This window comes from Onychostruthus taczanowskii, unplaced genomic scaffold, assembly GCF_017590055.1.
Source record: "Onychostruthus taczanowskii isolate IOZ18803 unplaced genomic scaffold, ASM1759005v1 scaffold9, whole genome shotgun sequence".
Classification (NCBI taxonomy): Eukaryota; Metazoa; Chordata; class Aves; order Passeriformes; family Passeridae; genus Onychostruthus; species Onychostruthus taczanowskii.
The window spans coordinates 13,683,364-13,696,860 of record NW_024506993.1 but is presented as its reverse complement, the minus strand read 5'-3'; the positions used below and the strand labels follow the sequence as shown (position 1 = coordinate 13,696,860).

At 41.5% G+C, this 13,497-nt stretch overlaps 1 protein-coding gene across 1 annotated transcript; it reads right to left on the bottom strand.

Moving 5' to 3' along the window:
- Positions 1-1,353: 1,353 nt before the first annotated feature.
- Positions 1,354-12,314, bottom strand: CHDH (choline dehydrogenase). Its single transcript, XM_041425965.1, has 8 exons — positions 12,167-12,314; positions 8,767-9,564; positions 8,199-8,350; positions 5,314-5,443; positions 4,516-4,650; positions 3,238-3,380; positions 2,347-2,449; positions 1,354-1,772 (listed from the first exon to the last, which is right to left on the bottom strand). Exons 2-8 carry the CDS (start codon positions 9,509-9,511, stop codon positions 1,354-1,356), a joined length of 1,827 nt encoding a protein of 608 aa, XP_041281899.1. The 5' UTR covers positions 9,512-9,564; positions 12,167-12,314.
- Between the last annotated feature and the right edge of the window lie 1,183 nt (positions 12,315-13,497).

Sequence of the window (13,497 nt, the reverse complement as noted above, 5' to 3'; positions counted from 1 at the left end):
TCCTTCAGTGAGTTCAGCTTGTTTAGTTATTTTTTAATCAGTACCTGAAAGTTAGTTTGACACCAAAAACAGCCATGAAAGCTCAAGTCTCTTAACTTACACATCTGAAAATTAAAAAAGCATAGATTTAAGTCCTAACTAGAATATAGCATTGGTTCACTGAATAAGATATTTGCCTTCTAATTTAAAAAGACCTCTTCCCACATCATCAATATCTGACCTTATACAGTTATTTTGAGTAACATTTCATTTTAAATTTAGTTTGGTTGTAATTTTTCGAAATAAAATTAGAGCGATAGCAAGGCAGCATTCAGAATATTTACTGATAAATATCTTTTATTTATCAGTAAATAAATTATTGTTTATTTAAACAATCACCAATCAACAAAGACCAATTACTTTAAGGATGTTATACAAAGTGCAGATCTGCTAGAGTGGTAAAACTACATCAGCTCAAATTGTGAGCAGAATTCTACTACGCATTTTGTGAAAAAAAAAAAAAACCAAAAAAGCAAAACAAAGAGCAATATCAATTTTCCAGTAGATTGTTATAAATTTCAACTCCAGTTCTGCATTTTTAAAAAAATAAATTCTGATAAATACACTGTATGTCTTTTTCCTGAATGCCCTACAGTTAGAGGTTGCTGAGCTTAGTGAAATCTAACTTTGAGTGGGATTTGTAAACTCTTCATTCCTTTCATAAAAGAAATGTTTGTCACGTTTGACAAACTCTGAGCACATGCATGTTCCTCCCTTTCCTATGAATTCTGATACAAACTAATTCAGCTCTTGAATTTGAAATTGCATAAGTGCTTACATTTGTTTGACCATTCTCTGCAGGATCTGGTGATTACTGACTAGCTGTTTTCGTGGGTAACATTCTAATAGCAGTTAAAATTCTTCAAATAACATAATCATTTCAAAATAGCCCACATTAATCTCTTCCATTCCTCATGCAGTCACATGGTATTTCTGGCTGATGTGTACAACCATCTAGTCATTTAGAAACAGCTTCTCTTCAACAGAAAATTTGAATTTACCACAGAAGGTCATATTTAACTAAATTTGTGATTCTTGGAGTGTTCTGCACAGGGCCAGGAGTTGGACTTAATGATCCTGATTGGTCCCATGAAATTCAGCATATTCTATTATTCTAAAAAAGGAACTGAAACCAGCTGATTAAAAAAACCCAGTAGGTAGTCTAATACAAAAAAAATTATTCAAATTCATAGTTACTTTAATAGGATATGTTGTTTTTCATTATATTTATCACGTTGGCACATTCAGTATGAGACACCAACATGAGGATGAAAGCCTAAATAGCAAATGATATGAAAGGATAAGAATACTTATTTATCTCTGTGTTTCCAAGGTCTTGGGCTTATATACAGGAACATTTTTCTCCTGAAGTGATGGGAGGCCCTTAATCATATCTGCAGCTTTCTCTGCTATCATGATAGTTGGGGCATTCAAGTTTCCAGTGACAACACTGGGCATTATTGAAGCATCAACTACTCTCAAGTTTTCAACCCCAATTACTTTTGTCTGGGGATCCACTACAGCGGTGCTGTCTGAAGGCTGACCCATTTTACAGGTGCAGGAGGGGTGATAAGCAGTATCAGCCTTCTGCCTTATGAAAGCATCTATTTCTTCGTCAGACTGAACATGATTTCCTGGTTGAATTTCAGGCCCACGAAATTTTTCAAAAGCTTTCTGAGCAAAGATCTCTCTGGTCAACTTGACACACTGGCGGAATTCCCAAACATCTCTTTCTGTATAGAGAAAAAATAAGAAAATTGTAAATACACATTTAATTTACCAGTATATACACAATACAAAACAGAAAAAAAGCAGAATTGTGGAAAAAAAGCTGGAAGGAAAGTCTCTCACTTCTTGCTGAAAGCCATGATAAAGCAGAATATGTTTTAAAGTCACAGATATTTACATCCGGTGTGAACAAAACTCTTGCTTATATTGCACAAGCCCAAAAGGAAAGATGTGAACTGTGAGGAATTGCACTTTATCTTTCTGTGCCCACTGTCTAGGAAAAGAAAAATAGTCTCAGCACAAAGAAACAAAAGAAATTATTCCTTCACAAGGAGAGGTGGTGACAAAACAAACAGCAAGACACAGCAGATACTGAGAATTCTGACTTCATCCCCAACAGGAAATTCTTTCTAGTTTACACAGTGGTTTACACAATCACCTCTTTTCATACTAGTTGACTTTTATAAATGAGAAATAATTAACAACCAGCACTTCTGAACGGGTGTTGAGTAGGTACAAAAATCAGCTACTGAAACAGGCAGTAAATAAGCTGACAGAGCAAGGAGAGGCTGAAATTACCTGTTGACAGGTAGTTGGGCTCAATGATGGGGTGGTCCTTTGGGTCTGAACTCTTCAGCTTCAGCCAGCCCACACTTGTGCTCCTCATGGGTCCCACATGGACCTGCAAGACCCGACACAATCCCACCAGGTCTACTTCCAACTTCAGCATGGCTGGTTTTTTTTTTTTTTTTTTTTGCAATTTAGACAGACTTTACAAATTCAGCAAATATAAACATTAACCAGAGATACTGGAAAATACCACTGAACATTTTTCCATTTTATATAATTTATTTTGTAAGTATGTAATTCCATTGCAGGGAGCAAATATGCCTGTCACATCAACTCACAGCTGCTCTTTTCATTTAAAATACAACCATTCCAATTTAGTACTATCAGAGCACTCTAATATAATCAGCAACTGGACCAGATTATTATGTCTCTGAAGAAAACAGACTAGCAAGGAAAAGCATGTACATTCAGTGACAGTTCTCCAGAATTAGCACTCAGAGTTTTGGATCAAGATGATAGTCTAAAAAAGAGCTTGGATGTGTGCCAGTGAGTAAATGAGTGTTCCATATATTTTCACTTAAACCTTTGCCTAAACTGCAGTGGAACACTTTTGTTCCACTTCAAAATTGTGTCCTAACCCACAGCACTAGGGCACTTCAGTAGAGTGAATACTTAATTCAGTCCTCCTTTCCCAGAGATACAAACTAACATAAGTTTGGTGGCAATATCAAATAACAAGGCTGCGTTTTTTCCCCAATGAAGGAGGTTAAGCAGTATATTTCATATTATACTGAACACAGTATTTTTCAGTATATAGCCAAACTACCAACATTTATAACGGAGCATAAACCTCCTTGCTAATGGCTACAAAGTCTTACCAGAACATTCTCTTCTACTCACCTGGTAAGCTTCCATTGTGGAAGCAACCCGCCCGTGGTCAATCACCTGGGAGGGAAGAAAGTGGAACTGAATGTCGGGGTAAGGAACCCCCGGTTCACTCCGGATGAAACCACCAGATTCCAGGTGGGCAGTGGCTCCCTCACCTAGGGAGTGAAAAGGAGGGAGAAGATGCCATCAAAATACCTCCACAGAGCAACAAGTCCACTTGTTTTTAAACTGTAGATGCACTACCATGAATAATTGATTTGTACAGCATCAGTCGCAAGGAATGCAAATCCATTATGGACAGCTTGTAGTTTAGGCACTGTGCACCACTTTCATCTGCTTTTTAATTCCTAGATAAATGCAAATATGCATAACTTTGGAAATCCCCCTGATCTGAGAATGGGATGTTACAGTTATCACTGTCAAGGCTCTGACTGCAGAAGCAGATTTGGATCCTAACAGGTGTGAAGGGAACTGGCTGCACATCCTGACATTCCTGCACTGCTCGCTCCGTGATGTGCACTCCAGTTATCCCATCAGTCACATGGAACAGGCAGAGCCATCCACAGTGCCTGCCCTGAAGGGAAAGATGAAAGCCCTGCAATGTGCGTTATGTTATTTTAATTTCTGTTTAAAACTGTAAGTTGGCCCTCAATATTTAATTGCATGGTAAAAAGCCACATATACCCAGAATAAGTTGCCAAATAATAACATAATTCAGCAAGTGATGTACAGCTCAACTTTGGTCAAGCTATTTGACTGCCATCAAGGATTACATTTACAGATTCTTTTTAAGGTACAACTTATGACTGAGGTATTGTAAAATTCATGTGTCATTCTAAGGAAAGTCAATCCACATTTACTTGCAGGGCAAAAGGATTCTGATCAGAGCAACAAACAAATTCTTTTGAGACAGTTTTACAGAAGTCAGTTCAACAATATGTTTTTATTGATATCGCATTGATTTAAAACAGAATATTTTCTCCATCTTTTTTTGCAATAGCTTTTCTTAGTAGCACTGATTTTTAAATGTAGAATTTTTCTTTGCATGTGATACAGGAATGTTAAAAGTGGTGTATAATAACCTCCTTCATTACCTAAGATATAAAAACTTTAAGATATTCTGGTATGGAAGAAAAGAAATAGTTCAAATCCATTTGCAAATTCCATTTATTTCTCAGAGCATAAAAAGGATTATATATTAAGGCTCCCAGCCTATAAAACTCATGGATAAAAGGCTGTCATAATTCTAAATCAGTCAGTGGTAGAATGATTGCATGCTTTGCTTCATACCTGTAAATTTCCAAAGCCACTCGAGACCAATCCTCACCATGTTCAGTGGCTTTTGTGCACTATACAGAGTAATAGGTTTGGTGCACTTCTGCTGGACGTACACTTCTAAATGATCTTGCAGGTTCTGGCCTACTCCTGCAGGGGGTAGAAAGGCAAAAAAAAAAGGTTATTTCATACAGAAAGATTACCCACCACGCTTCAAGCAGAGAACATCTTAAGTGGGAATTAAACCCAGCTCTTACAAGGGCAGTGGTGACACAGACCAAGGCCATGAGTCACATCAGCCTTTTGCTCGTGTCAGAATAAGGTGTTACATAAACATAGCATAACTAGAATGAAAATAGAAAGTTAAACGGCAGATATATCAGTTGTTCTAAAATTTCCACCGCTTCTAAATACTGTGCTAACTTTAGATTTGAGGAAAAGTTCATGTTATTTCTTTGATATTTGAATATTTATGACAGTGGGAGTTTACACCATGTGTAGTGGATCAAAACTAATAATGACAAGTGTGCTACTTAATTATAAAAATATGCCTTCAGAAAGGCATTTTTCACTGTCAGATGGGGTGAAGAAAGAGTAGGAGTTTGTTGCTTAGTTGTAAAATCAATGCATGTTTCCATTGATTTGTATAAAATCAATACATCTTTCCACTCGTTTGTAACAAATATGTTTTCAACATGTGTTTCAGTCTACAAAACCTGACATAAAGAAAACTGTATTTTGTGATTAATTTCATTTAATGGTCATTCAATTGAATCCACAGGAAGATGAAAGAAGAAAGAAAAAAAAAATTACCAGGAAGATGGCAAACAACAGGGATCCCCAGTTTTTTCAGATCATCTGCATTTCCAATTCCAGACAACATAAGCAGCTGGGGAGAATTTATGGCACCTGCACTTAAAATAACTTCCTTATTGGCAAAAACCTAAAAGGAAATGAGCACAAAAGCCCTAAGATTATAAAGCCCGAGCTGAATGCGAGCAACATCAGGGGCTGCTGCTTGGATATGCTGTTCTGATCCAGATTAGACAGCCTTCCCTCACATTTTCCTCATTTAAATGTATTCCTGTCTTGTCAGAATTTTCCACAGAGAGAAGCAATCAAGCTTTTGCTTTGATCATTCCTGTATTTATTCCCATCTTTACAATCCATTCAAAATGTATGGCACAGAAACATTCAGCTCCTGTCCTGCTTGCCAGGGGAATAGTACCTGTGGCACTCAGATCAGGCAGCTAAGCTTCTCTGCCATTTTCAGTAACCCTTTATAAATTAAAACTGAAACTCCTAAGGAAGATTTGGAATTCACAGACATGGCAGCTCAAAAGTTCTCAGGAGCTTATTTTTTTTTTTTTTTTAATTCAACCAAGGCTAAGGTTTGATTTCTTAGCTGGTGGTAGTCCTCAAAAGCCCCGACCCGACCCCCCCATTCACTAAAGCACTACTGATAAAATAGTAGCAGGTATAGACTGAATTTTGTTTTGCTGACAGTCTTTTCATCAAATGGTTTGGTCTGAGCCCTGAGCTGGCCATGACACAGGCTGCTAAATTATTCCTTTTCCTTTGACTTGGAGTTTTAACAGATTAGCAAGGAATGCCTGCTAACTTGGAATCCTGTCCTTTTTGAATGACACCTCAGCTCTACAGAGAGATGGCAAAATGCTGCTACAGTAACATACAAGTGTAATAATAATAAAAAGCATTTCCACACTGTTTATCCAATGTGGTCAACAGATGGCCAGTGCTGTAACCTTTTATTTGTTACTGCTTTGCTCTGGCAATCATTAGCATGTTAAGATTAATAAACACTGTATCAGAGTATGTTGAATCAATACTCAGAGCTTTTTGCATGTTAGACAAATTTATTTAGCTTATTTACATTTTCTATGGTACACACAGAACTGGTACCAGTTTGTTCAGAGCAACACTCAGTCTAAAACCCCTGCAAGTCAGCACTGCAGTTATTCCTAGCCCACACAAAGTTTCCATAATGTCACAGCTAACATGCTAAGCGGAAAAAGTGACTTTGATACACTTTGGTTTGAATTAGTCTATAATACATTAACACATTTTCATTGTCTGTATGACATATTAAGTATAAATACACTTTTCTGCTTAATTCTGGACTTAAAAACTCCAGGAATGTTCAGTCTACCTTTCCTACTTTTACTGGAGTCCTGGGAGATCTCTAGGACTTCAGTGTTAGACAAATAACAACTCATTGGCTGGTGAATACATTCTGAATAACTTTTGAATCAGGTTTGATGAGCTTTTCATTTTGCTGATGACTGATGTAAAACAGATTATATCTAAAATAGACTGTAAAAACAAAAACACTTTAATGTAGTCAATTGCTTCATCTTGATGGTCATAATGCAACAAAATTATTAGTTCTTCCATCCTGACAGGTATAACATTTTCCAGAAAGTAAAAACAGATACTAATCCTGCAGTTTTGATGCTGGGGGAGGGAGGGGAGAGGGAAAGAAGGAAGGGAAATACTTTGGAGGTGTATTTTGTACAATACATGATATAAACATATATTTTTCACTATGTAGAACTCACGCTTATATTAGTATGTATGAAAATTCACAGCAATCAAAGAATTTTGCAATTAAATGATCCAGTATTCAGAAAGTCTTTGATCATGTGTAACTGGGTTTTCAAGACTTTCTTCAACAAAACTGATCTTGATGATGTCACAAGAACAGTAATTAGAGGTACTGTTTTCACAGAAATCTAATAGCTTATAAATTCAGTTAAAGGTTCTGCAACTTTTGTTTCATATTGGTAAAATGATTATCATTTGCAATCCACTTAGAAAGCAGCAGATTTGATCTGTGCTTTAGAAAATCAAAGAACAGATTATTTATACTGCATTTTAACTTCTGGCAGGTGCTCAGTCACAGAACTCATCTGCTGAGTTTTACAAGGGTTACTGAACTCAAACCACCAAGATCTGTACTCAGCTCTCTCTAGGATATTATTATTGCACTTTGTAATTGTTTTATAGTCCTTTGTGACCAAATATCTTAGGTTATTAGCATACAAACCCCTTTCAGGCAATATCCTGGTTACAGACTAATCCATACTCAGGTGTTAATGGAAGTGAGGATGGTTTGGGTCTTACAGAAGTCAATGGATTGAAAGTCAATTGCTAATATGAACAAATTATCCAGAGGTTTTGTAATGACAATTCCTTCCTTTCACACAATCACATTTTCACTGGGTTTGGACTGAAACTGAGAAATATTCATTCCACAGCCAAGCATAAGGCAAGATTTGTCATTTATCCCTTGAGCCATTCACATTTCAGTATCTGGCTTTTACAGATTTTCCTCTGCCAGAATTGTTTTTCAGAAACATCCCCATTGCAGCACTCTGGTCAATGTGCTGGGACAGGGCACGGTTGCACCACAGGCTCCAGTCTTACACAACACTCTGTGGAACATCAAGTTATGGCCTGTCCCCTCAGCACTGGGAGATGGAAACGTGATGATGAAGTTAATCTCTAAATCAATACAACTGGAATATCACCTACTGCAAAATAACCGACAAGGAGTCATATATTGTATATAACCTAACCTCTAAAAAAAAGAGAACATTTTTAATAGACATTTTTTAAAATATATATAATTTAGCTTTGATTCATACCTTTCATACTGGAAATGGAAAATCTCTTACCTTTTTCCTCTGCCCATTTTTCACATACTCAATACCAATGCATTTTGTTCCTTGGAACAAGATTTTTGTTACAAGTGTCTTCTCTGCAACTGAGAAATTTGGGCGTGATATGGCTGGGCGAAGATAAGCACTAGCTGTGCTCCATCTTTGACCTACAATGTATATTTACATTAAACATCAAAACAGTCATGCTCAGTATGCTTCAGATTTTGGCCAATAACCATCAGGATGCCTACAGAGAGAAAGTCTTCATAGAGTTTATAGAGTTCAAAGCAAATGTGATTTGATATAACAATTAAAGATATTATTTTAACATAACAAATTTCACAATGACATAATTTAACTGTGGATCAGGACTTTTCTACCAGTGCAACTTGCAATGAAGTATACAGAACTTCACTGTACAGAGAGCAAGCTGCTGAGAAATGCATAGGGTGTAAATGCAGAGTGCCATAGCTGGGTAGTAACCTAAACACTCAAATGGCATTCAGTGCAGATTGCATGTCCATATTTCAACATTACTTCTGGTCAGAAATAGAAATTACTCGAGGACCCCTTTCCGGTTTACCTTGGTGTACAGTCATGTCCATCCAGCCAAAGCCTTCCTGCTGGTAGCCATTCATGTCATCTGTGAAGGGATACCCGGCTTGCTGGGCAGCCTCCAGGAACGCCTGATGGAGAGGATGGTTCGTTTTCCCCCTTGACACATGCAGGGGGCCGTTCCCACCTCTGTACTGATCCGGCCCCAGTTCGTGTGTCTGTGCCTTCTTAAAATAGGGCAGGCAGTGCTCATAGTCCCAGCCCAGAGCCCCCTCCCTGCTCCAGCGGTTGTAGTCCTCGGCGTGCCCGCGGATGTAGACCATGGCATTGAGAGAGGAGGAGCCGCCCCACACCCTGCCGCGGGGCCAGTACATCACCCGGCCCTCCATGTGCCTCTGCGGAGCGGTGTGGTAGCACCAGTTGTACTTCTCATCGCACAGGTTGTAGGTTAAGGCAGCAGGCATGTGGATCTTCCACATCAGCCTTTTGCTGCCCAGCAGGGTGTCCTTGGGGCCCGCTTCCAAAAGCAGCACAGTGCTCTGCGGGTCTTCTGTCAGCCTGTTGGCCAGCACACAGCCTGCTGAGCCAGCTCCCACAACGATGTAATTATAAGAGTTTGCCTTTTCTGAGCTCAGCTGGGATGAGGCACGTGAAATTTTGAATTGTTTGTTGATGCCGAGCGCGTTCTTTAACGCGTGTGCTTTAAACAGGCTTCCTGCCACTTTGCACATCACAGGACTGTGACATTTAAATCCTTTCGTTAAATATGACATCTTTACTGATAGTCACTCTTGCAGAATTTCTGACAAAAATCCAGTGGTTTACTCTAGGAAAAACCCCAAAAATACTAATTAAAATGTAAGCATTACTATCTCTAAAATGTCAGTCATTTTCAGGTGACAGTGGTATACTTTACCCATTTGGACTACCCAAAAACTTAACAACAATGGCAATAAACAGGTAAACATTATTGTTATTTATTCATTCATTATTATTCATTTATTAATTATTATTATTTAGTATTATTCTTCTTTTAGTGCAGTCTATGCAGCAGTCAAATATACTATCCTATATTATATCGAGTCTGATTTTGATTTGCTTCTGGTTCCTGATACAGAGGAACATTTTCAAGTATTTGCCAAACCCAGAAGAGGAGGAAACTTTTGCATTCCTTGTAGTCTCTCTTTATCCACCTCTAATAGGCAAGACTTTAAGAACAACAACAATTTAATAAACTTCCCTGTGATTCTGTGACAGTGATATCACACAAGACAATTCACAATGGAAATGATGGGTATGCTCACTGCACATTCTGCCAGAGAGTGTCTCCACAAAACAAATGTGTAACAAACTCATTTCCAGATATCCCTAAGGTGAAAACTGCTGGATTTGCAGCAGTGTCTCCTAACATAGGGAAAGGCAAGATCTGTTCATCTGCACTTTTCTACCTTTCTTGTAGATAGATAGATCTTGTGCCATTCTATCTTGCAGATCCTGCAAGAGTACAATCTAATGCCACCAGATCCTTAGGCTGAGTAAGAATGGCAGGTTTTTAACTTTCAGAGAAGCCTGTGAGCCTTGGAAGTACCACAGGTTTAGCTCTGTGTTGCACTGGTTTGGGCACAGGGACTCAGTGGCAGATTTTCTGTGTGTCACAGGTACTGATCCTGCTAGCCAGCCTGAAGGGTTTCTCCTGCTCCCTCCCCCTGAAACCATTCCTTTTGGTCTAAACAATTAGTGAAATGGAGTGTCCTTGGACTGTAAATAACATTTCTCCCTGGCCCATGACTTCTGTCTAAGCTGTTGTCCTGTATTCTAGAGACAGCAACTTATCCAGAGTCCATTACACTTATCTCTTCCAGCACTGCCCAGCAGAGAGAGATAAGCAAGAATTCTCCTGAAATACACTGAATCCTCTGAAACAAAATTAGGTGTAAATTGCTGCTAGATGTTAAAATTTTCCATGTACAATTACAGTTTTATACACATTCATTTATACACATTCATATGTTCCTTTACTCTTGGGAAACAGATTGGAAGAAGCATAACTCTGTGACTTTTCTAAGAAAACTTGTAATAAACTTGTTTGGGGCTGTACAAACCCCACAACTTCTGAATGAACAACCAACCATGGATAAAAATTTGTTCTGTAAAGGAAAAAAAAAAAAAAAGATGCTGGGGATGTCTGAAGCTAAAGTTCACACAGCTGATTCTCCTCACATGGATAAGTTGAAATTGTTCCCAGCTGAAGATGGGGACGTGTCAGGTGTTTGTTTTTTTGTTTTTTGGTTGTTTTTTTTTTTTTCAGGTGAAATCTATTAAAGGAGTCTTTCTTGAAGAAAAAGGTTTATCAGCTTCTTGTGATGCAGCAGAGGATGCAAAGGTAGAAAGGTTTTTACTTGTTTTGGTTGTGAGGAAGAGGGTTATGGTTTTGCAATACCTGTGTTTAACCTGCAGAACTGGTGGGCCACAGGACTTTATTGATCCAGGAGCACCAAGTTGGTGAGGGGGTCGGTAGAATACGGGCCTGGGCTCTGATAATCTGGGAAAGACACTCTATCCCAGTAGGGAACTACAGTTTTGTAGCCAACTCTTCTAAATGTTGCAGCAGTTTTCTTCACAATTTGTTGTTGTTTTACTTCAAATGGAAGAGGAGTGGCAGAATAACACCTGAGAGAACTTTTGTCTTGTAAAGAGAGCAGGGGGTGAAGTCAGTCAGCAGTGTCCTGGCCATAACAGTCAAGTGACTTTGACAGTCGGTGTGTAGATGATTCACAAACCTTGGTGCTTTTGAGTTCTGAAGTGCAGAGGTCAAAAACTAAGTCAGTCTGATTTAATATAAATCTAGCACACGTTTTGACTGAATGGACTAAAACACTAGTTTCAATGGAGTAAAAGACTAGTTTCAACGCACAATTCTTTTTGCCGTATTGATTCGCATCCACTCTCTTTCAGTGGTCCCTCTGCATGAGCACTGTCCTACCCCATTTCTTCTAAACTGATCCTGAAACAAAAAGGAGAGTGCCTGAAACACTTACTGCCTGTTCCGCTGACAGAGGAGAAACAAGAATATTCTCTTTGGCAGATGGAAATCATGACCCTCTCCCAGAGATGTCCACAGCACAGAAAACACATAATGTAGAGCAATGGGGCTTTGTCAGGACGTTAACCCTTCACGTTACCGCCAAATGCTGTCAGGCCTGACTGTGTAACAGGCAGGAGGAAGAGCTCCTCAGGCTAAAGCAGATCTTGCTTTTTGTTTGTTTGTTTTGCCCTGCTGCAGGCAGTGTAACAGGTTTAAATGTATCTGCTGCAGAATGTTTTGAGCTAACTTTCCCTTCGTTCCTGCTAGGGAGAAAGTTCACTCACTTTCAAAAACATTGTGGTGAGTTTCATTTCCAGGGCTGAAAGCGTTCAAGCCGACTTACCTCGCCGCTTCCTCCTGCGTGCATAAGCGTGTCTGTGAGCTCCGGGTCTGCCCGCGACCCCGCTCTGGGGGCTCCCGAACCGGACCGGGACCGCTCCCGCCCGGCCGCCCGATGGGTCCGTCCGGTCCCGTCCGCAGGTCGGGGCACCCACAGGCCGCGTCTGTCCCAGCCCAGGCCGGGGAGGCCGCTCGCGTGTGGGGGCTGCCGCCGACCCTCGGCAGCCGCGCCCAGCCCGGCGGGCGGAGCGCGGGGTGGTCCCTGGGAGCGCGGGGCCCCGGCGGGAGGCGAGTGCGGGCTGCGGGGAGAGTCCGCGGGGAGGCAGGGCAGGAGCGCGGCTGGGACTGCCCCCCGGAACGCACCCTTTGGCCGCTGTGCAGCCTGTGCAAGAGCGGCTTCGCCGGAGCTGAAAGCGCCCAGAGGGGCAGCGGGCGAAGTCCTCGGCCTCGCCCATCCTGCCCGAGTCCGCGGGAGGCTGCGCTGCCCCGCCGGGACAGGGCTGCTAGCTCCGCCAGTGCCACCGGGACAGGGCTGCCAGGTCCCCCAGGACGGGGCTGCCAACTCCGCCAGGTTCCCCCGGGACAGGGCTGCCAGCTCCACCAGGTTCCCCCGGGACAGGGCTACTCCGCCAGGTTCCCCCGGGACAGGGCTGCCAGCTCCGCCAGGTTCCCCCGGGACAGGGCTGCCAGCTCCGCCAGGTTCCCCCGGGACGGGGCTGCCAGCTCCGCCGCGGGGCGCGGGGCACACCCAGCCCCCTGAGCCGACCCCACCCCGCTCCTTCCCGGAGCGCTGCAATTTTTTCACCCCGCTCTTAGCAGGGCGGAAAAAAACGTTTCCCCCACTCTCCGCTGCGAAAACGCTTTCCCGTGGGAGCCCTGGGAGCTGCATCGCGGCTGGGGATGAAACCCCGGGTGTCCCAGCTCCGTGCCCGTGCCTGCTCCGTCCTGGCGGTGACGGGAGGTATCTCTGTGTGGATGAGCGCTGGGCGCAGTGCTCGAAGGCAGCCCGTGAAAGCTGAGCTGGAACTTGCAGTTGAGGGCTTTCATTGCGATCCTTACCTGTGCAATGCGTGTTCCCAGGAGAAAGCCCTGGTTTGAAGTAAGAGCAGCAAACGCGCTGTCCCGCCGGGCCTGCCTGTGTTGACTGATTCGTTAGCTCAGCAGTGACGATTTTGGGTTTGGTTGTATTACTGAAAAGTGTGAGTTCAATCATAATTCTGAACAGTTTCCCACTGGGTAGGCAGAAGAACTAATAATTCCACAATATAACTCAGATAAGTTACTTCTCTATTGGCTTTGTCCTCTGAATATCTTCAGTATATGTGAATGTAGCGC